This window comes from Lissotriton vulgaris, unplaced genomic scaffold, assembly GCF_964263255.1.
Source record: "Lissotriton vulgaris unplaced genomic scaffold, aLisVul1.2 SCAFFOLD_4597, whole genome shotgun sequence".
Taxonomy (NCBI): domain Eukaryota; kingdom Metazoa; phylum Chordata; class Amphibia; order Caudata; family Salamandridae; genus Lissotriton; species Lissotriton vulgaris.
In genome coordinates, this window is record NW_028247150.1 from 53,298 (window position 1) to 75,029 (window position 21,732).

The 21,732-nt window shown below is 46.2% G+C and overlaps 1 protein-coding gene across 1 annotated transcript in view; it reads right to left on the bottom strand.

Annotated features, from left to right (window-relative positions):
• The window catches only part of LOC147665621 (sushi, nidogen and EGF-like domain-containing protein 1), a gene marked incomplete at both ends in the record, with an annotated part of 132,670 nt that overhangs the window by 41,436 nt on the left and 69,502 nt on the right, over positions 1-21,732 (bottom strand). Inside the window, one exon of the mRNA XM_086949638.1 lies at positions 16,663-16,950. Within this exon, the coding sequence (XP_086805764.1) occupies positions 16,663-16,950 (288 nt within the window). The remainder of the gene's footprint in view (positions 1-16,662; positions 16,951-21,732) is intronic.

Below are 21,732 nucleotides of genomic sequence, written 5' to 3' on the forward strand. Positions count from 1 at the left end.
GAGCTGTCTTGAAAAAGCAAAATCTATACATTGTTTTCATTGATTTAAAGGCAGCCTTTGACTCGGTGCCTTGAAACTTACTATGGAAAAAGCTGCTTGGATGGGGCACATAGGGAAATTGTTGGAGGCTATCAACCGTTTGCATACTGACACTTGGATGCAAGTCAGGTTGAGTGAGGGTAGATCCCAATCAAGAAAAATCAGAACATATAATGTCCTAAAGCAAGGTTGTGCCTTGCCCCCTGCCTTTTCAAACTATTTCTATCAGATCTTTCTGGGCACCTTGATACTATTCATGCTCATGCCCCAAGGTTGGGAGGAGTGCAAATCAGCTACCTTCAATATGCTGATGACCCTATCCTCCTGAGCCACACTCCAATTTCCCTTCAACATTACATACAAAAAAACGGCTTTGAACTGACTGTTAAAAATGTAAAATAATGAATATTGGATCTGTAAAGCAGAAGTTCAATATATGGAGGGCCAGAGCAGGTCCAATTGAAGTTGTTAAAATGTATAGATATTTATGGGTGGTGTTGGTTGATAGAGTTTCTTTTAAATACCCTTTCAAAGACCGAAGGGCTAAAACTGTGATTTTAATTCATGCTTTTAAATTCTTTAAAAAATAATTGAATTATCAATCCTATGATTACATACTTAAAGTCATGAAAGCCAAGTTACAGCCAACTCTCAAATATGGCTCACCAATTATCAGATGGAAAGATGCAAGTGTCAGATTTATTGGTAGGTAAGGCTTTTAAAGCAACCTTTGGGATTCCCGGATCAGTAGGCCAAGCCGTTCTAAGATTGGAGTTTGGTCTCCAGCGACAGTGCTTGATACCAGAAGGAGTATTTTTTAAATGTATGTGCTCAATGTTTTCATCAGCTCCTGCATCCCTAGGCAATATTTGATGGCTAGAAGTAGATAGGTCTGCTTTTCCTGACAAATGAAGATACCACATCCTAACCTCCCAAAGGGGTATCGGTCTGCAAGTAGCTTTCCAAGACTTGAAAATTTCCAACTATAAGTTAAGTCAATTAAAAAAACTGATTAAAGCCAAACCCCTCAAGTTGGATAAAAATGCATTAGCAGGGAAAAATTTTGCATGGTAAGTGAATAACTCATACCAATCTATATGTACCCAGCCATTTTTGACTATCTATTTTTCGGCAAAAATAAAAAATACTTTTTTAAAATTACAAATGGGAATAAATCCCACAAAAGAGGGCACACAGTCATGGATTCAGCAGTGGCCTGATTCTAATTGTAGACTATGTGGTTGCCCACAGGAGACATTGGTACACATAGTGTGCATGTGTCCAAAATTGATTAGCATCCAACCTACCCTTCTGAAACCACTACTTTTGAGGATGAGGGTTAGATCAGCTCACAAAGTACTAATTAGGTTACTATCTGGTGAATCGATCCTGTTGTCATGCCAATTGATAACATTTTTAAATGCAGCCGAAAAATGTTTTACATTTTAAATTTGAGATGTATCTTATTTATTTCCCTGGAACCTATGAGCATTTTCATTATATATATTTTGCTTCTTCCTTTGCTATGAGGGCAATTAGAATTGTGACAATATAAGCCTGTTACAGTAATTATTGATGCACTTTATTATTGTTTTTATATAATGGAATTAATAATTATTGCACGTTGGTACTTTAGAATGCAACGTGTGCAATACCTTGCTATAAAAACTATTGATGTATTTTTATTGCATTTAAATTTTGTTTTTAATTATAGTAATTAGTAATAATTGAACATTGTCACTTGAAACTGTAATATGTGCAATATCTTTTTATATAATGATGTATTTTTATATGTACTACTAATGTAATTAGCTATGCATGATTAAGCCCATGTTTGACTGATTTTATAATCTATTTTATATGCCTAATGTATGGTGAATTGATCTAGCTTTCTGACATCACTGGTTAAATCGGTAATTTAAAAAACAATTTTTGTGGTACAATTGTTAGATACTGAGTAATGTAAAGAAGTTTTGATTGCAATGATTTTAATTAATCGCGCAATAAAGATATATATATGTTTACATCACTGAAAGAGCCAGTGACCTCACGTAAATCCTCCAAAAAATGACATGCAAATGGAATGAACGCCGCAATCCTATCAACTAAAGGCTCAACACAACTGAGGAATGGCGGTACAATGTTGAAGAACTAAACAATTGAACTACTATCCCTTCCCTACCGCATTGCTGACGTGTCTTGGACCTTTTTTGCGGAACTGATCTTTCGAACTACTAAGCCCCCCTTGCTACCTTACTATGGTTTTATGTTTCTATGTTGCAGCCCTGAACCTTTGTACCACTATGACCACATTTGCATGACTGTTTACTCCAACAAATGTATGACTGCCATTATTGTGTCATTTTGATTAGGCCCACGTGCATCATTCTCTTTTGTAGTTGCTCTATGAGCAGGCAAGAGGCTATATGTTCCTAATGCACATTTCTTGCTTATCCAAAGTAATAATGTAGGCATTCCTCTGTGTCATGTGACACCACAATATGGTTCATTTGTTATTGTACATTTATCTTGATTTATTTTGGTTAGTTTGAATTTATTCTCATTCTGGTTTCAATTTTTTTTATTGGGATTATTCACTTGCTTTCCTTTATTATTTCCCCATGACATGCTGCTGTATTACATTCCCCTGGCCGCATCACACTGCTTAATATATTTTGTATGCCTCTTTACTACTAGAGTAGGGCTTTCCTGGCCGCGCCACATTGCTCTGTCATTTCTTTCACAGGGCCACGCCACCCTGTCTTCTGCAGGCATCTGTGCCCTCGCATCGTTTGCGTTCTAAGCCTCAGTTTGGCAGCCCATCTATGTCCATAACATCTTGTGAGCTCATGACGGCACCCGGCCATCATGAGTCACAGTAGTCATGTGCTCATGAAGGCCGGGAGACGTCCTAACGTTGCCACTCCGCCCACGCGCGGTTAATTCCTATCCTGTGTAGGAGAATTAATCAGTGAGCGGAGTTCGGACACCTCCCGGCACATGCCTACTGTGGCTCATGCCAGCTGGGAGCCGTCCTCAGTATGACAGTGCCATGCCCAGCCCTGCCCCCTCTCTCACCGCAGCGGAATTTGCTTCACAGTGAAGGGGTTAAGGAGCGCAGAACACAAGGGCTTGTCAGCTTCATCCATAGCTGCAGCTTAATTCAGCAGCCCGCAGCTTTCCACACAATATTCCTGACAGCGCAGACCACTCACCGCTTGTGTCACAACATGTATTCTGAAGTTATCTGAGCATTTACAGGGTGGTCCCCAGCACATCAGTGCATGGCGCTTAGTCTTCATTGGAAATACACAACCCCCTTTACCTCCTTCTCCTTGGTGGTACGGTTTCATCATTAGCTGCCTTGCCTGCCTTCAGTACCTCTAGCCAGTATTTAATTTTGCAGTGTTTCAATCCCTCTCTCTATTTCATTACTTTTTTACTACCTTGACCTGCGTCCATCTCCCACCAAGGGTACCCGATGTGAGTGACACTTCCCCTTAATAGCATGTTGTTGGTGTGCACTTTTTATGTTATTCCCCATGCTTTCCTCCTTGCTTCCATCAGGTATGTGAACCCTCAAATCACATTATAGCCATTGCTTCAACTACCCCAGCAACTGAAGGTCAATCCATATTATTTGTACCCGACAGGTGTTTCCCATATCAACTGGTCCTGATGAAACCCGGCATTACAATGGGGGTCGAAAAGTCTTCGACATTCTTTGATTGTTTAAAGGGCTTGAGTGGATATATATATATATGAGTGTGCCAGCCTTTGGGTAACTTTTGGTGAAAATATATATATATCCGTGCTCCTTTCTCCTGCTGTAACATTGAGGAAGGCGGAGCGCCGAAACGCGTCTGTTGCGAACTAAAATAAACTAACTTGGAAAATTACCCCCGGAGTGCGTGGTTTCTATTGAAAAGGTGGAAACCTTGAGTGACATATATATATATATATATATATATATATATATATATATATATATATATCCACACCACTCCACTCCCACGAGCTGGTTGCTTGCGCTTTCTTTCCAGAAGAAACGTGGAGCAGAGACCCAGGTTTTAGCTGTTGTGCTGTCGACCATTACGCGTTTCGGTACTCAACGTACCTTGATCACATGACACGGAAAGTTGTCACCTGGTTCTTTAAATGCCAACAGTTCTCACTTTTTTCTTTTTTTCACTTTTTCTGTGATGCAATCTTAAAGTGACAGTGCTCATATTTATGTGCAAAACGCTACATTAGTGACATCTTAGTTGTTATATCGGTATAATACCCAATTGCAATTAATCTTTTTACAAGTTTATACACATAATTTTACATATTGATTTGTGCAATTTCGCATTGTTATGTGCAAATGTCCTATTACTTTAGGTAATCTTCATTATTTCGGGTCCCGTAGTCCTCGATACCTTCATTCACCTAATGAGATATAATTTATAAACTATCTCTCTGACAGAAAAAAGAAAGAAAGGAATGCTGGACCTACCCTCCCCCTCCTGCCGGGAGTATATAAGGGTACAGGTCCCAGCATTACATCTGAAATACCAAGCCAAGGATGAATGCCGGCAGTCCGGGAGGGAGGGAGGGAACCCATGAAGGTGTCGAGGACTACGGGACCCGGAGTAATGAAGATTACCTAAAGTAATAGGACATTACCCCCTGGTCCCTCCGTCCTCAACACCTTCATTCACCTAATGAGACATACCAAAGCAACCACGGCAATCATCCCCAAAAAAATACAACAAACCACCAGAACCAGCAAGGAAATCCAGCAGTTTATTGCAAAAACAGAATTCAAGGGCGAACAACACCCCCAAAGCAAAACCACCCTCATCCCCCAGCAGATAGAGAAGGCGATAACGCCTGATGAAAGTATTAGAAGAAGCCCAGGTGGCCGCCCTACAAATCTCAGAGAGAGGGACACCCCGAACCTCAGCCCAAGAGGCCGCCACCCCTCTGGTAGAACGAGCCTGAACCCCAACCGAAGGAGGGGACCCAGAAAGCGAATAGGCCAAGGAAATCACCTGCTTCAACCAGCGACCAATAGAGACAGAGGAAGCCGTACGCCCACGGGAAGCAGCCCCAAAGGAGACAAACAGGGAATCAGACACACGAAAGGGAGCCGTGCAGTCAAGATAAACACGCAGAGCCCTGCACACATCCAACAAGGACCATCCAGCCCCTGGTCCTCTCTCTTCTGGCCCCCCTCTCTTGGCCCTTTCCCCGCTCCCTCCTCCTCTGTAAAAACCCTAGGCATACAAATTAATTCTCAACTCACCCTTCACTCCCAGGTTAGCTCTGTGGTATCTTCTTCTTTTCTTTCCCTGCGCACTATTCGCAGAGTGTCTCGCTTCTTCACTTTCTCTGCCCTCAAGCTTATAATCCTGGCCATGGTGGTGTCCCGCCTGGATTACGGCAATGCTTTATATGCCGGCATCCCCGCTTACAGCTTGCGGCGCCTACAACAGATTCAGAACCAGGCGGCCCGCCTGGCCTTCAAACTTCCTAAATTTCACCATGCTACCCCCCTTTTGAAATCTTTACACTGGCTCCCTGTGGGTGCCAGGGTCCAATTCAAGCTTGCAACCATCACCTTTCTGGCCCGACTTGGCTTGGCTCCGGCGTTTATCTCGTCCGAGATTACTCCATACGTTCCCACTAGGGAACTACGCTCGTCCTCTCAATCCCTCCTCACTGTCCCCCGTTTCCGGAGAAAGAAGTGGGGAGGATCTAAATTTGCCACCCTTGCCCTGACCCTTTGGAACTCCCTTCCCCTTGAACTTCGTACCATTACTCTGTACCCACAATTCGTAGACATCTTAAGACTTATTTGTTTACGAAGTCTTTTGATTAATTTTTCTCCAACCCTCCCTGCCTATTAGCCCCGGATCCGGTTAGAGTTAGCGCCAAGAAACCGCTGGTATACGTGCGCTCTAGAAATAATTTAAAATCAAATCAAATCAAATCAACAGGGACCCCCCGGGGAATCCAGAACAGAGCCCAGCGCAGGCAAAACCAACTCCTGACACCTGTGAAACTGAGAAGCCACCTTAGGCACGAAGGATGAATCAAGACGAAGCACAACCCCACCCTCCGAAAAGGACAAGAAAGGCTCACGCGCCATCAAGGCCCCCAACTCGCCAAGACGACGAGCCGAGGAGATGGCCACCAAAAAAACAACCTTCAAGGTGACAAACTTTAAATCTACCTCCGACAAAGGTTCAAAAGGAGGATCAATCAAGGCCCGAAGGAACAAGGGCAAATCCCATAGGGGAAAAGAAGGCCGGGAAACCGGACGAGAAAGTGAAAAACTGCGGAGCAGACAAGAGACCAAGTCCTCCCCATCAGAAAGGTTGCCCCACGGGTAACGGAAGGCCCGAACAGCCACCCATAGAGCTCGCAAGGTGGACACAGCCCAACCCTTCTCAAAACCTTCCCACAAAAACTGAAGCACAGCCTGCAAAGAACAGTGCAAAGGGGAAAAGCCCAAAGCCGAACACCACTGAATGAAGTTACTCCAATGGCGATCATAGGACCGAAGAGTAGAAGGCCGACGCGAACCCTGAAGAGCCACCGCTAAATGTCCTGGGAAGCCACGCCTTCACCACCCTTGCCTCTCAACCTCCACACCGACAGCCGCAACCGGAGAAGAGACAGGGACAGGGAGGACCGCAGGGGAGAGGGGGACAGGGGGAGAAACCAAGGGCCCCGCACAGCCAGAAGATGAACCGTCGGAAACCACGACCTCCGAGGCCAAAAGGGCAGAACCACAACCATCTCCCGATCTTCCAGACACAAGCGGGACAGAAACCGGGGAATCAACGCCAGAGGAGGAAAGGCATAGAGTAGGCAGGATGGCCAGGGAACTGACAGGGCATCCACCCCCCAACAACCCTCCTGCCGAAACCGGGAGCAGAAGTGGGGAAGCTGTGCATTCCCCTGGGAGGCAAAGAGGTCCAGAAAGGGACGCCCAAACCTCTCACACACAAGCCGAAATGCAACCCGGGTGAGAGACAACTCCAGAGGCACCGGAAAACAGCGACTCAAGACATCCGCCGCACAGTTGTCCACACCCCTGAGATGAATCGCAGTCCGAGACAGCAGATGGCTCTCCGCCCAACAGAACAACGGAACCACCACCGAGTTCAAAGAGGCCGAACGAACACCCTTCTGATGGTTGAGATAGGCTACCGTCACCATATTGTGTGACCGAACCAAGACGTTCCTGCCGAGCAACAACTCCCGAAACCCCATCACAGCACGGGATCCAGCCGACAGCTCCCTCCAGTTGGAAGACCTGCGGCCCTCCAGCAGGGACCAACGACCCTGAAGGGACCGAGACCCTAAGGTCGCTCCCCACCCCAAAGCGCTTGCATCCGCCGTCAAGACCAACGAAGGAGCGGGCTGCAAAGGGAGCCCCTGGGACAGATGGACTGCCTCCGACCACCAAAGCAGAGCAGGGAGGATCACTGGAGAGACAGGAAGAAGAGACTCCCAATCGCGGGACAACGGATCCCAATGTGACAGAAGGTACCCCCACAAGGGGCGCAGGTGAAAACTAGCCCAAGCCACTGTAAAGACAGTCGCCGCCATCAGACCCATAAGACGCAACCAGAGGCGCACCGGAAAGGAACCCCCCGCCCGGAAACGACGAGCAAGGGACACCAGGGTCACAACCCGAGGGTCTGGCAGGAATACACGGTTGAGATCCGTGCGAAACCGAGCACCGATGAACACCAGGTCCTGGGAAGGAGTCAGCTGGCACTTTGGTAAGTTGATCAGAAACCCGTGCCGACGCAACTCCGAACACACCAAATCCCTGGCTTCCAACAACAGAGTCAGAGACGGAGCATGGATTAACCAATCGTCTAGATAGGGATACACCATCACCCCCTGAAGATGGAGCCAGGCGACCAAGGGAGCCACCCCCTTTGTAAAGACCCACGGGGCAGAACAAAGACCGAAGGGCAAAACCCAAAATTGATAGTGACACCCTTGCACACAAAACCTCAGGAAGCAACGGGACCTGGGATGCACCGGGACATGGTAATACGCGTCCTGAAGATCCAGGGAACACATGAAGTGACCCGGAAGTACCAAGGGAATCACCCTCTGCAAGGTCTCCATGTGAAAGGGAATCCGCAACACCCAACGGTTCATCACCTTCAAATCCAGAACCAGGCGGAAACCCCCGTATTCTTTGGGACCAGAGAGATCAGGGAATAGAAGCCCGACCCCACTTCCGAAGGAGGAACCTCCTGAATTGCACCCTTCAGAAGAAGATCCGCCACCCCTTGAGACAGGTGGGCCCTCCTGGAATGGCAAGCAGGCCAGGGAGTCGGGCGGAGGCCGTAATCTGGAGGGGGAAAAGAAAACTCCACCACGTAGCCCTCCCGAAGAACATCCAACACCCAAGCGTCTGAACATGACTGAACCCAGGCATCCAGGAAGAAGTGCAGCCGCCCTCCTACCAACAACCCAGGAACCACAGCCAAAGAGTCAGGAGCGAGGCTTCGCGGGAGGAGGGGACCTGGCCTTACGATCCCAACCGCGACCAGAACCAAATCTCCCCTGGCCTCTCCCAGACTGTCTACAATAGGAAGGGCGAAAGAAAGATCTAGCCTTAGAAGGGACAGAAGCAACTGCAGCAGCAGAACCCTTAAAAGAAGAAGAGTGCTTCTTTTCTTTAAACAGTTCATGCAATTTGGTCTCCAACTCCCCTCCAAACAGCATAGAACCCTGAAAGGGCAAACACAAGGCACAGGCCTTCTGCGCCGAGTCCGTCTTCCAGTCCTTAAGCACAAGACTGCGACGAGCCGCCACACAAGCTCCACCTGAGAGGGCAGCCGCCGGCACAACGTCAAAAGAGACATCGGAAAGAAGCTCCACTTGACGTTCAATGTGCTCAAGAAGACCAGAACAGTCCGTGGCATCATCCATCGACTGATAGAGCGACTTAATGTCCAACAGCAGAGACTGCGACAAATAAGTCCCATAAACGCCGGCCCTCAACGCCAGATGGGAGCCTGAATAAACCTTCCTGAGAGCCCCGGCCGCCTTTTTATCAACTGGATCCTTCAGCACAGCGTCCTCCGACAAGGATGTGCGACCCACCAGACTTGCCACAAAAGAGTCAATGGGGATCGAATCGGGCAGCTCCGCCGCCATATCCTGCAGGGGGTAAAGGCGGGACATAAAACGTGGAACCAGAAAGAGATCCGGGTCAGCCCACTCCCTCTTCAGGACATCTTTAATAAAAGGATGCACCGGAACATCAACAGCGGCAGAACTCTGGAACTGACACAGCAAAGAACCCCCAGAAGTACTGGGAGCAGCGTCATCCGCGAAACCCATGTTCTCCTTCACGTGCTTCAAGATGCCCGGCAAAGCGTCCTTGTCAATGTACTTCCCTTCAGCTCCGTGTCCCCAGCCCAAGCAGACTCATCACCAGAAGAAGCAGAGGAAACAGGAGCAGCAGCCGGCGCCTTGCGTCGGGCCCCACCATCACCCATCTCACACAGGGTCTCCCTGATCAAGCGCTTCAAGCGCGCATCCCCACCCCCACCACGGCGTCTGGACCGGGCAGGAGACGGAGAACGCGAAACATCAGAAGAAGAAAAAGAGGAAGAGGATCTCTCCCTGTGATGCCTCTTCCGTGAACTTTTCCCCATGCCTGAAACAGCCAAAAACGAAGGCAAAGTATTAGGCCACAGAAAGGACCAAATAACAGCAAAAAAACGCTACGCGGTACTCACCCACTGCCCCGGTTTATAAACAGCACCAAAAAACGCGGGACAGAAGCGCCTGATCCTGTCCAAAACGGAAGTCAGGCAGCGTCCCTACCGGAAGGCGTCATCACCAAGAACCAATCCGGAGACGCGAAGGAGGCCGCGCCCCCCAGTAAGCCCGGCAGACCGGGAGGGGCGGCCATCGGGCAGACGCCGAGCCCCCGCGATCCGAAATCCACACGCGGCTCCAAGGAAGTGACCAGGACAGCCCGCGCCACTCCCCCCAAGCCCGGCAGGGAGGGAGAGGCAATCCAACCAACCGAGGACTCGCATCCCCAGAAGTAAGTACAGCGCAGGAGCACCAAGCACCTCGCGCCACAGCATATCCCGTCAGAATGACAGAAAAAAGAAACAGATGGAATTCTGGGACCTGTACCCTTATATACTCCCGGCGGGAGGGGGAGGGTACGTCCAGCATTCCTTTCTTTCTTTTTTCTGTCAGTGAGATAGTTTATATCTCATTAGGTGAATGACGGTGTCGAGAACGTAGGGACCAGGGGGTAATTCCGCAATACAGTACATCATTTTTGTATGTATGTATGAAAAATTTGCCATTGGTCTTTTGTTATATTTCAGAACCTATATTTAGCTTTTTTAAATATTTTATGCATAATTATATTGCTTACCCTACCCTTTTTTTGGTTCCTTTTTTCAGGTGGGACACCATGCCCTTTGCTTATTAGTATTGTTAAATACAGTTTAATATTTTGTATAGCACAACCAGTTTTGAACTACTTAGCCCTGCTTTTTCAGTGTACATCCTCCAAACAGTCTCACCATGCGATTATGCTGATTTTTGCATCACGTATACATTCATAATTCTGAGAAGGACCATTGTTTTTGATAGCCTTTAATTGCTCTGTTTCTTATTGAGTAGGATTCCCTTTGTGTTTTGCTGCAAATCTTCTGATTGTAAGGCAGTGTCTGACTCTCATGAGAGGTCTCATGTTGTTAACATCTCTGGATATCTCTATGGCCTTTCAGAGAGCCTCCTCTGTCAACAAGGCAGAGTCTCCGCGCAGGAGGGTCTCAGATCCCTCATAGGACATTCTGTGAGGGTAAGCCTGTCCCTGTTGTTTATCGCCTCACAGTTTCCATGTTTTCTCTCACCTACCTATTTTCCTTTGTCTACTTATACCTATGTAAAGCGCTCTGATACCCTCCGGGGTCATGTCCACGGTATACAAAACTTTTTAAATAAATAAATAAAATAAGGAGGTGTGTGACTCTCAGGGGAGGTATCACAGTCCTCATTGAGTATTCTGTCATGGTACGCAGGTGTGTGACTCTCACGGGAGGTATCAAGGCTCTAATACAATGTTCTATGAGGGAAATGATGCGTGTCACTCCAAGGTGAGGTCCTAAAGCTCTCATAAAACACTGTAGGGTAAGGAAGTGTGCAATTCTCAGGAGAGGTCTCAGAACCCTCATAGAGCATTCTGTGACGGTAAAAAAGTATGTGACTCTCAGGGGAGGCATTCAGTCCCTCATGAGCAATCTGTGAGGGTAAGGAAGTGTGTGACTCGCAGGAGAAATCTCAGAACCCTCACAGAGCATTCCGTGAGGTTACAGAAATGTGTGACTCTCCATGAAGGTCTCAAAGCCCTAAAAAGCGTTCTGTGAGAGTAGGGAAGCATCTGACTCTCAGGGGAAGTCTTAAAGCCCTTGCACAGCCTGCTGTCATTGTAAGGAGGTGTGTGACCATCAAACAGCATTCTGTCTGGGCAGGAAAGTGTGTGCCTCTCAGGGAAGTTCTCAAAGCCCACAGATAGCCTGCTATCACAGTGAAGCTGAATATGACTCTCGGGAAGGGTCTCAGAGACATCATGGAATGTTCGAAAAGTGTAATGAAGTGTGTGACTCTCAGGAGAAGTTTCAAAACACTCACAGAGCATTCTAGGAGTGTAAGAAAGTGCTGGCTCTCAGGGGGGGGACATGTGAGAAGTTGGCCTGGCATATGCTGTCCACTCTTCTAGTGGGCACTTTGCACCAGTCCAAATGACCCCTTATTGATGGTAGGTTAAAGACAACCTTTATAGAAAGCTATCCTAGTGGTAGCTCTGGTGAGCAGCCTTCAGGCTAAGTCTTGAAGGAATGTAAAGCAGCTTGTTTTACCAGTCTATAATCTTGTGAATGAACAAATAAAAGGAGAACCACACCAGGTATATATATATAAAATATATGTATTTATTCTAAACACATGCCTCTAGTCTCTTTATGAGACTAGAGGCAAATGTACATTCAGTAAGCTTAATAGCACACAGTCAATTAGCACAATATGCGTAGAGCCATAGGGGCTTACCAAACTATATATCAATAAAATGGTATAAGAACCATTACTTGCATAGATACAGGGCCTGGAGCCTTCAGAACCACTGGGGACATCAGGAACCACGCAAGGTATTAACACAGGTAACCCTTGGGGGACGCGTGCAATGTCTAAATACAGCCACAAATCACCATTTACTTCTATGGGGAAAGTCACAGTTGGAATTTCAAAGATAAAGGACACTTAGAAGAGGACTTGGAGCAAGCCCCTTTAGAACTAGGGGGTTGAAGAGCTAACACCCATGGGAGCACCGGAGAACTCAAGTTACCTCACCCAGGGAAGCCGGGTGCATAGGTATCTTTTCGTGTCGGGTTTCGTCGTTGTTTTCAATGGCGATCTGCTGCAAAGTGCTGCTGGCGTCCAAGTGGAAAGTGTCCGAAAGAATCCAAGCCTGGATCGAAGATGTGAAGAATCTGACAGCAGAGGGGACAGAGTCTGGGTCACTTGCCAGTGGCCAGGAGTATGATAGGCGGATGCCCACCGATGTCGGGTGATTTCAGGTGAAGATGGTGAAGCTTGACTCTTCAGCCACGAGGTCCCAGAGTTGTCAACGACAACCAGGAGCTGGATGAGAGCTAATTCATGAAGGATGTCGAGTGCTGCGGTGTCGGTTCCCAGATTGGACCCAAGAAGCCTTGGAAACAGCAACCCACGCAGAAAGAAGAGATAGGCTTCGGTGCACACCAGCAAGGTCTGGGTGACTCACCACTTGGTAGAGAGTCAGGGCACGTCTGGATCAACCAGGGAAGCCCAAGGAAACGTAGAGTTACCTTTGATGGGACCCTTCAGTCAATGGACCAGGGATCATGAAGAAGCCTTGAGTGGAAATGCAAGAAGCGCGCTCACGGAACACTTGTGGAGTGTAGGCCCATAATCTTCGATGCAGATGATGCTTGGGGCTTGGGCTATAAGTAACCCAACGCACAACTTTAGGAAAGATCGGGAAGTCAATGCACTTAGCAAATGTGCACGGTGTCCAGGGCTCGGGTTCCACGTCACTTGTGAGGGCTGCGGGTCTCAGCTTTACTGAGGACTCGGGTTGGCCTTAGAGAAGTCTGGAAATCTTCTTCCTGAGCTGCAGGTACTTCGGAGACCAGCAGGAGCCTTGGAGATGCAGACCAGCAAATGCTTAGTTGGTGCCGGTTGAACAGGGAGTCAGTCCTTGACACCAAGGGAGATTCTTCCATCCTCTAATCGTTAGTAGAGCGTCGCAGTTCCAGGATGATGTTTCAGAGTTCCGTCCAGGTGTAATCTAAATGCCTGTTGCCAGGGGTCCCTTACTTATACTAAGAAAAGGGGTTGGACATACTCTGGGAACCCACCTATCGGAGGGTTTGGAAAGAAGGGTGGTTACACCCATTTCCTTTGTCCAGTTTCGCGCCAGAGCAGGGGCTGTGTGCACCTGCAACCGTTTGAACTGGACTATGCACAGGGACACCAAATATGCATCATGTGCAGAATCTCTGGAACTCCTAGAGTGCCCCCACCCAGACCCAATACACTAAAGCCTGTCTGGGAGGAAACCTATTGTCCAGGCCTCCTCTGCCGGAGTTTCGTCCAGCAGCAGGAGGTCAGACACGTGTCTAGGGCTGCAGCGTCCATTTTGTGATGCTGGGGGTCGTTTAAACTATTACCAGGCAGACCACTGTGTACATGTCTCTCCCTCTAGAAGGGTGGAATTCTACCCCCGCCACTAGGACTGGCAGGGGGTAGGATTCCAAAGTGTTTGACACCAAACACGACATGTTTCGATGCAGCCATTCCAAAGTTAGCATTTACCGCAAGGCTATAATGCACTTAAGAGTATATGGTCTGCCTGCATCACAGACAGCCTCAGAGAATAGATTCCAAAAACTGCAGAGGTGTCCTGCTCATGCATGGGCACCCTCTCACACAAAACCACGCACTCTGCAATCAGGAATGATAAGGCCTGCCATAGGTTTGTCCGTGATTAAGTAGATATAGATAACATATATATATATATATATTAGCAAGGGGTGCAAGCACCACCTTACCCAGGCTGCAGTAGCATTCCTGTGGTGTCATTTTGGAAGCCTTCCCTGGGGTGGAATGATACATGCTGCAGCACCTGGTAGGCCTCTGGGGTACCTGTGCTCTTGGTATCTAAAGTGCCATATACTAGGGACTCACAAGGGTACCCCAGTTACCAAACTGGAGTGTACCTAAAGTACATTCGATCATTTTAGAAAGAAAAGCACCTAGGCTGGAGTCCTGGATAGCAGGGCCCCAGCCAGACTAAAGTCGAGAAATAGTGAAACACCAGCAAAAAGTGGGGTTAACCATAGTAAGCAGATCCTACTCTCCTGCAGGACTCAATGCCCTCCTACAGCATTCAGTCAGGGTAAAGTAGTGTTTTTCTCTCAGGGAAAGCCTCAAAGATCTCATAGGGAATTCCGTCATGGTAAGGAACTGTGGGGCAGATGTATCATCCGTTTATTTGTCGCAAATGCACCAATTCACATAAAGCAGCGTTTGGGACAAAAAAATTGGCAAATGCGATGTATGAAAAAATTGCATCGCAAAATTAAGGAATCACAAACATTGTGATTCCTTCATTTTGCGCAAGCATGTAAGGAATCGCAAATTGCGATTCCTTAAATGCTATGTATGAAGCAATTAAGGCTAAGAAATTGCAAATTACCACCAACTTGATTTGCAAATTCTTTAATTCTTTTACAAATGCACTTTTTGCAATTTGTTAAGGTGCCATGTGACGCTCATTCATGCCCTTAGGGCATGTATGTGCACCATATGCGCACACAAGTAAATTTCAGGGGTGCAGCAGGGAGTCCTTAAGACACCCTTGCACCCCTGAAATTATTCTCAATTTGCGAGAATCGCAAATTGAGAATAACCTTCCATTCATTCCCATGGGCCTCCTGGCCCATAGAAATGAATGGGAAATTATTCCTTAATTGCGATTAGCAAATTGCTAATCGCAATTAAAGAATTTTAAGAAATCGCAAAAAAATAGCGAATTTCTAGATACATACAGGCACATGCATCAAAGGATTTTGCGATCGCAAACGGTGCGAATCGCAAAAATCGACCGTTTGCGATCACAACATCTGCTTTTGGAATGCATGAAGGGTGAAGGCCCTCAAAATTTGAGAATTCAAAAATATTTGCGAATTCTCAAATTGCGATTGCATTTAAGGAATCACATTTTGCGATTCCTAAAATGCAATGCATGAAACTGTAAAAAAGTGTGATTTCGCAATTAGGGGGAGCAAATTACCATGGTAATTTGCGAAAACTTTGAAAAATGCACTTTTTCATGTTTCATGTTTCATGTTTTATGTTTCATGTTGTGCACACACATGCCCTTAGGGCATGTGTGTGCACAACATATGTGCACAGATTGATTTCAGGGGTGCAACAGGACACCCTTGCACCCTTGAAATCTCATTCTCAATTTGCGATTCGGTAATTGTGAATCGCAAATTGAGAATGTCTTCCCATTCATTCCTATGGGCCTCTAAGGTATTCCTTAATTGCGACTCTAAAATTGCGAGTCGCAATTAAGGAATATTAAGAAATCACAATTTTTTTAGCAATTTTTTGATGCATTGCATTTTGCAATTCCTTAATTGCGATTCTTTATTTTTCGCAATTAAAGAATTACAAAATGCAATATTGATGCATGTGCGTGATACCAAATTCTCAAATAGCCATTCTCAAAAAAATCGCTATTTGAGAATCTCAAAAGGGTATCTTGATACATCTGGCCCTGTGTGACTCTGAAGGGAGGTCTCAGAGCTCTCAAATTGCCTGTTGTCTTGGTAAGGAGGCGTATGACTCATGGAATAGGTCCCAGAACCCTCATGGATCATTCTGTGAGGGTATAGAAGAGAGTGACTTTCAGGGAAAGTCTCAAAGCCCCAAGGAAGCATGTTGTCATGGTAAGAATGTGTGTGGCACCCAGTAGAGTTCCCAGAACTGTCATACAGCATTCTGTGAGGGTAAGGAAATGCGTGATTCTCAGGAAAGGTCTCAAAGACCTAAAGAAGCCTTCTGTTATGGTGAGAGGTTTGTGACTCTCGGAAGAGGGCTCAGAACACTCATAGAGCATTATGTGAGGGTAAGGAAGTGTGTGACTCTCATGGACGGTCTCAAAGTTCTAAGTAGGCCTGCTGTCATGGTAAGGAGGTGTGTGACTCTTGGTAGAGGTCCCAGAACACTCGTAGAGCATTCTGGGAGGGTGGGGAAGAGTGCAGCTCTCAGGGGAGATCTCAAAGTCATCAAAGAGCATTCTGTGAAGGTACTTAAGTGTGTGACTCTCAAGGGAGGATTCAGGCCCTTCCAGACTGCAAACAGTGTGGGGGGTTCCAAGGTATCTCATGTAATCTTAGACTGTGAATGCTGAGTGCATTAGTAATGATGTTATGTAGGCATTAGCAGACACTTATGACATCACAAGTAATCACTTCAAAACTTATTTAAAAGCATCAATTTAAAATGAAGTACACTCACCAATGTTGGTGGTGACGGAGAGTCATAATACGCCACCTGGTCCCAGGTGGCGATGAACATCCATGTGGCGGTGAAGTCATAGCTGGGGAAGTAGGTCTTGATATCTGATGTGGCATTTTGTAAAAGGTCTGGATCTGTGCTTTGTCTGTAATAAATCTCTCCTGCTATTCTGATGTCCACATCTGCCCAGTAGACTGCCACCACAGCTGGGTATCTCATCTGAGGAAATGGATGGGGGTCATATATACTGACTGGCCTCAAGAAAGACAGGAGTCCGTTGGTGTTGACCTGAAAATGCAGCAAATCACGTTAGTGTCAGTGGATGAGTCTGGCCTTCTCTCTTCATGGCTATCCTCAGATAGCCCCACTGCAGGACTCTGAGGCATAATATGAATTTCTTCCTCACATTAAAAATGTAGGTCTGCTCTGTCTCATAATACATGTCAATGCACACCATGTCTGAACCTGAACTGTCTGCAAGATGTCTGCTGGGAAAGAAGAACGGGAGGAAAGCAGACAGTTTAAACAGGAATGATAAAATATTGGAAGGCCCTCTCTTTTAATTGGACAGAAGCACTGGTCATGCCTTGGCTCACAGCTCCTTCCAGAGAAGGGTTGAGTGTCAGGCATAATAGGGCACAAATTCACCAAAATAGCAGGGACAGCGCAAGGGACCCCAATAACATCACAGAAAGTGACATCATACGATATATGACCTCATTGTCTTCTATGAGATTCATATCACATATGACATTTAACACATATGATATTACAGGAAGTACATCACTACAGTTCCAAACCCTATAATAAGTGCTTGTTAAAAAACATTCAACAACAGTTCCCACAGCGGAAACATGTCTGTTTCAGTTCTTGAACTGGGGACTTGGACATGGTTTCAGCCATCACCTATCGGTGCACACCTAATATATGCTGTAGCAAGTCACCTGCACTTTCAGTCTAAACACACATATCTCTCACCACCTACATCCAAAAAAGCATTGGCAAAGACACTAGGTTTTGTTTTTGGGCTGGTATACTGGCTTTGGCAATGCTTTTTGCTATGCTGGTAAGCTGCATGATTAAAAATAGTTTGTTTTGGCTGGACAGCATGAGCATCATCAACAAATATTGGAACGAGAATGATGAGTACACACGCATGAGTGGTGACACAGATGCACATGTGTCATCATACTATAGCAACACTACCATGATGAGGTATACTCGTACATGCCTTACCATGCATGCACATTCATCCATCATGATGCAGTGGTAATTTGTTCTGTTTTTAATTTACCATTACAAGAGGGCAGATTCCCAACTTAAAAGGGACATTTTGGAAATATATCAAGTCCGCCAGGACACATTTTTTTTATTTAAAGGAGCAGGCTGGCAGCAAGTTGTAGCAGTTGAGCACTCTAAACAACACAGAGCAGCGGGAAGCAAATGAGACAAAAGAAGGCAGCGTAGGTTAAATTAAAATACAAGTAGGTGCAGCGGGATGATAGAGGAGCTGTATAGGAGGCAAGTTCCATTTTTAGGTTTCGCCTGCACAGCTCTTGTGCTCTGCTTGAGAAATCTATTATAGTTAATATAAATCTTAAAAAGGGACTTACGTTCCGCCCCCTCTCTTTCCTGGCTTCTCATTGGTACCTCTGTGTGCCACTTACTTTTCCTTCATTCTATTGGCCGTAGCACATTTTCCTGCATGTTCCTCTTCTGCTACTTTTATCAGTTTTCCATGGTCAAAATACTGTTATCATCCTCTTTGGTGGAGCTATTTTTTGCCTCTTTTTGCTTTTTCGTCTTGTAGAAGATTTATATAGCAACTTATCACTCTGAGAAATTAAGCAATTGCCCCGGATCACAGGATTTTGCGTCGCCAAGACTCGAACCGGGATCACCAGCTCTTGAGTTACCGGCTCTGTGCTATTTGTTAGGGAGCTCTTTCCTTCCTCCTGGACCATGATTAGAAAAAACAAAATTTTCTTCATCACATAGGCAACTGATGCATTACTAATGCTTGTTAAAACAAGCAGTGGAAATGCAATCAGTCTCACTTTGTTAGAGTTAGAGCTAATGGCATTGTATACATCAATGTCTTTTACCTATGTGTTATGGAGTGTATGTATGTTTTCTGTAGTGAAATGATGTGGGTTGTATTGGATTAGTTAATTGTGTGACATTGAATTGCATGGTGTGAAGTGGATTTATGTAGTGGAATTATGTGGCATGTGTTCTAAGGGATTATGTGACTAGTAATTATGTGGTATTGAGTGTACTGGAATTATGTGGAGTGAGATTGTGTGTTATGGAGCATAATTATGTGGAATGGTATGTTATGTTGTGGACTGGTATTATGTGGTATGCTGTTGAATTCTGTTGGCTTGATGTGTAATGTATGGTGAGGATTAAATGTATATGGTGTGTTGTATAATTTTGTTTTTGAATTGTATTATGTACTTTAGTGTCGAATTTTGTGGTTTGGTTCTGAAATGTGTGGAGTTGAATTGTGTGGCATGGAACCGTGTGGATAGCACTGATATTTTGGTGACAAAAAAAATAAATTGGTAGGAGCTAAACTCCAGATCTGTGTGTTTGGGGATTAAAAAACAAATCAAAGAGAGCTAGAGCTATTGGCATTGTAAATGTCTCTTATCTATGTGTTATGTATTGGTGTTTGATGTATGTGGTGTGTAGTGTATTGTTTAATATTTATATAATTTTGTTTGTAGTGTAGTGTGTATGTTGTTTTTGTGGAATTTTGTGGTTTGAATTGGAATTGTTAGTTGTGGAATTAAGTGAGGTAGAATGGTATTGTCTAGTCCATTTGTGTAGTGGATTTATGTGGTACGGTGAATAGGTGTGAGAATTGTATAAAATAGATGGAAAGTAAGATTGAGAGGAATAGGTAGTTTGTGTGTGTAGTGGTGAATGGAGTTTAGACACAGTATCAGAAATATTGTGTGAGAAGGGGAGAGAAGTCTATAGATGTATACATTATTATTATTATTAGGTTTTGTAAAGCGCGTAGTCACCCGTAAGTATCCCAGCGCTAAGATCCGGAACAAACCAGAGGGTAACAGGGGGAGAGAAGGAGGAAAACAGAAGATCAGGGAAACAGGTGAGTTTTCAATTGCTTCATGAATCGGAGGTAATCTGGTTCCATCCTAAGATCCCGGGGGAGGGAATTCCAAAGGCAGGCAGTGTTGACAGAGAAGCGCCGTCCACCCGTGGGCACCTTCTTCACTCTGGGAATAGTGATGAGGTATTCATGGTCAGATCGAAGAGATCTTGAGGCTTTGTAGGGCCTGATGAATTTTTTTAGGATGGGGGGGCCTTTATCCTGTAGGAGTTTGTGTGACAGACAGAGAGCTTTAAACTTCACTCGCTCTGTCACTGGAAGCCAGTGGAGATGTTTCAGGGCTGGTTTGGCTGAAGATCTAGCCGGGGTGTTGGTGAGAATCCGGGCAGCGGCTTTCTGGTTCCTTTGCAGTTTATTGAGGGTTGCCTCGGGAGCTCCCAGATAGATGGTGTTGCTGTAATCTAGCCTTGATAAAATAAGGCCTTGGATTAACAGTTTCTGGGAGACAGGAGGGAGTAAGGGCAAAATCTTCCTGATAGATTTGAGGAGCCCGAAGCAAGTCCCAGCGATTTTTTGGGCTTGAGTCGTAAAAGACAGGTCTTTTTCAAGCCAAATTCCCAGGCTCTTGATCTCAGACTTGGGAGCAGGGGGTTCACCCAAGCAGGGGGGCCAGATATTCTGAGGGAGGGAGGCCCCTTCTGGCCAAGGAGGAGAATGTCTGTCTTAGAGCCGTTAAGTTTCAGTGACGAGCTATTCATCCATCCTTGAATTTCAGCAAGACAGTTGTAGAGGTCAGATGGTTCTTGGCTTGGGTGAGATAGGGACACCCCTAATTGAGTGTCATCAGCGTAGCTGATGATTTTCACTCCGAATGGGTTGACAACCTCCTCCAATGGGGACATTTAGACATTAAATAATGTCGGGCTTAAGGATGAACCCTGGGGCACGCCACATTGAAGGGGGGTTTCGGGGAAGCAGATGTCATTCTCCCAGACCTGAAAGGAGCGGTGGCCAAGGAATGATTTGAACCAGCTCAGGGCGGTGCCCTCAACACCGATGTTCTTGAGTCGCTGAATTAGGACCCGATGGTGGACGGTGTCGAAGGCCGCACTGAGGTCCAGGAGGATCACTGCCACTGATCCTCCTGCATCCAAAAGGGCTCTGGCCTCCTCCACTGCAACCAGTAGGGCGATGTCAGTGCCCTGCCCTGGTTGGAATCCAGTTTGCAAGCTTCTGAGCAGGTTGTTGGTCTCCAGAAACTGCGAAAGCTTTTTATTAACTAGCTTTTCAGCGATTTTACTGGTTCCGGGGAGGAGAGAGATTGGCCTGTAATTGGCCAAGTCCGAGGGGTCCAGAGAAGGTTTTTTAGGTAGTGCTTTGACAACAGCCGCTTTTCAGCTGGGGGGGAAATTTTCCCTGGAGCAGGGAGGCGTTGATGAGCTGAGTGAGTGGGGGGACGATAGTGGGGGCCACTTTCTTGAGGATGCGTAGGGGAACCGGGTCCCTGGGGGATCCGCTTTTGATAGTATCTAGCGTGGTTGAAACCTCTTCCTCAGTGACTGGTCCGAGAGAGATTAGACGGGGGTGGTAGGGTTCGAGTTAATGTAACCTTCCTCACTGATGTCAATGGGTGGAAGAGACGCTAGAATTTTATGAATCTTCTCCTCAACGAATTTGGCCAGTTTAAGGCATTTCTCTTCAGCTGCCTTGGGGTCTGGGGGATTCTTTGGTGCAGGGTCTGGGGTTTCAAGTAATTCTTTTAAAATAATGTAAGTTTCCTTGGTGGAGCAGGAGGAATTTTCTATCCTTTCCTGAAAGAATGTGCTCTTGGTATTGCGGAGGGCTAACTTGTAGTTTGTTAAGGAGGTACGGTAGGCTTCTATCTTGACTACCGATTTATCCTTCCTCCAGGAGCGCTCCGTTCTTTTACACTCCTTCCGTAGGAGGTTTAGCTCAGGAGTGTACCAAGGGGCAGGGCACACTCTTTT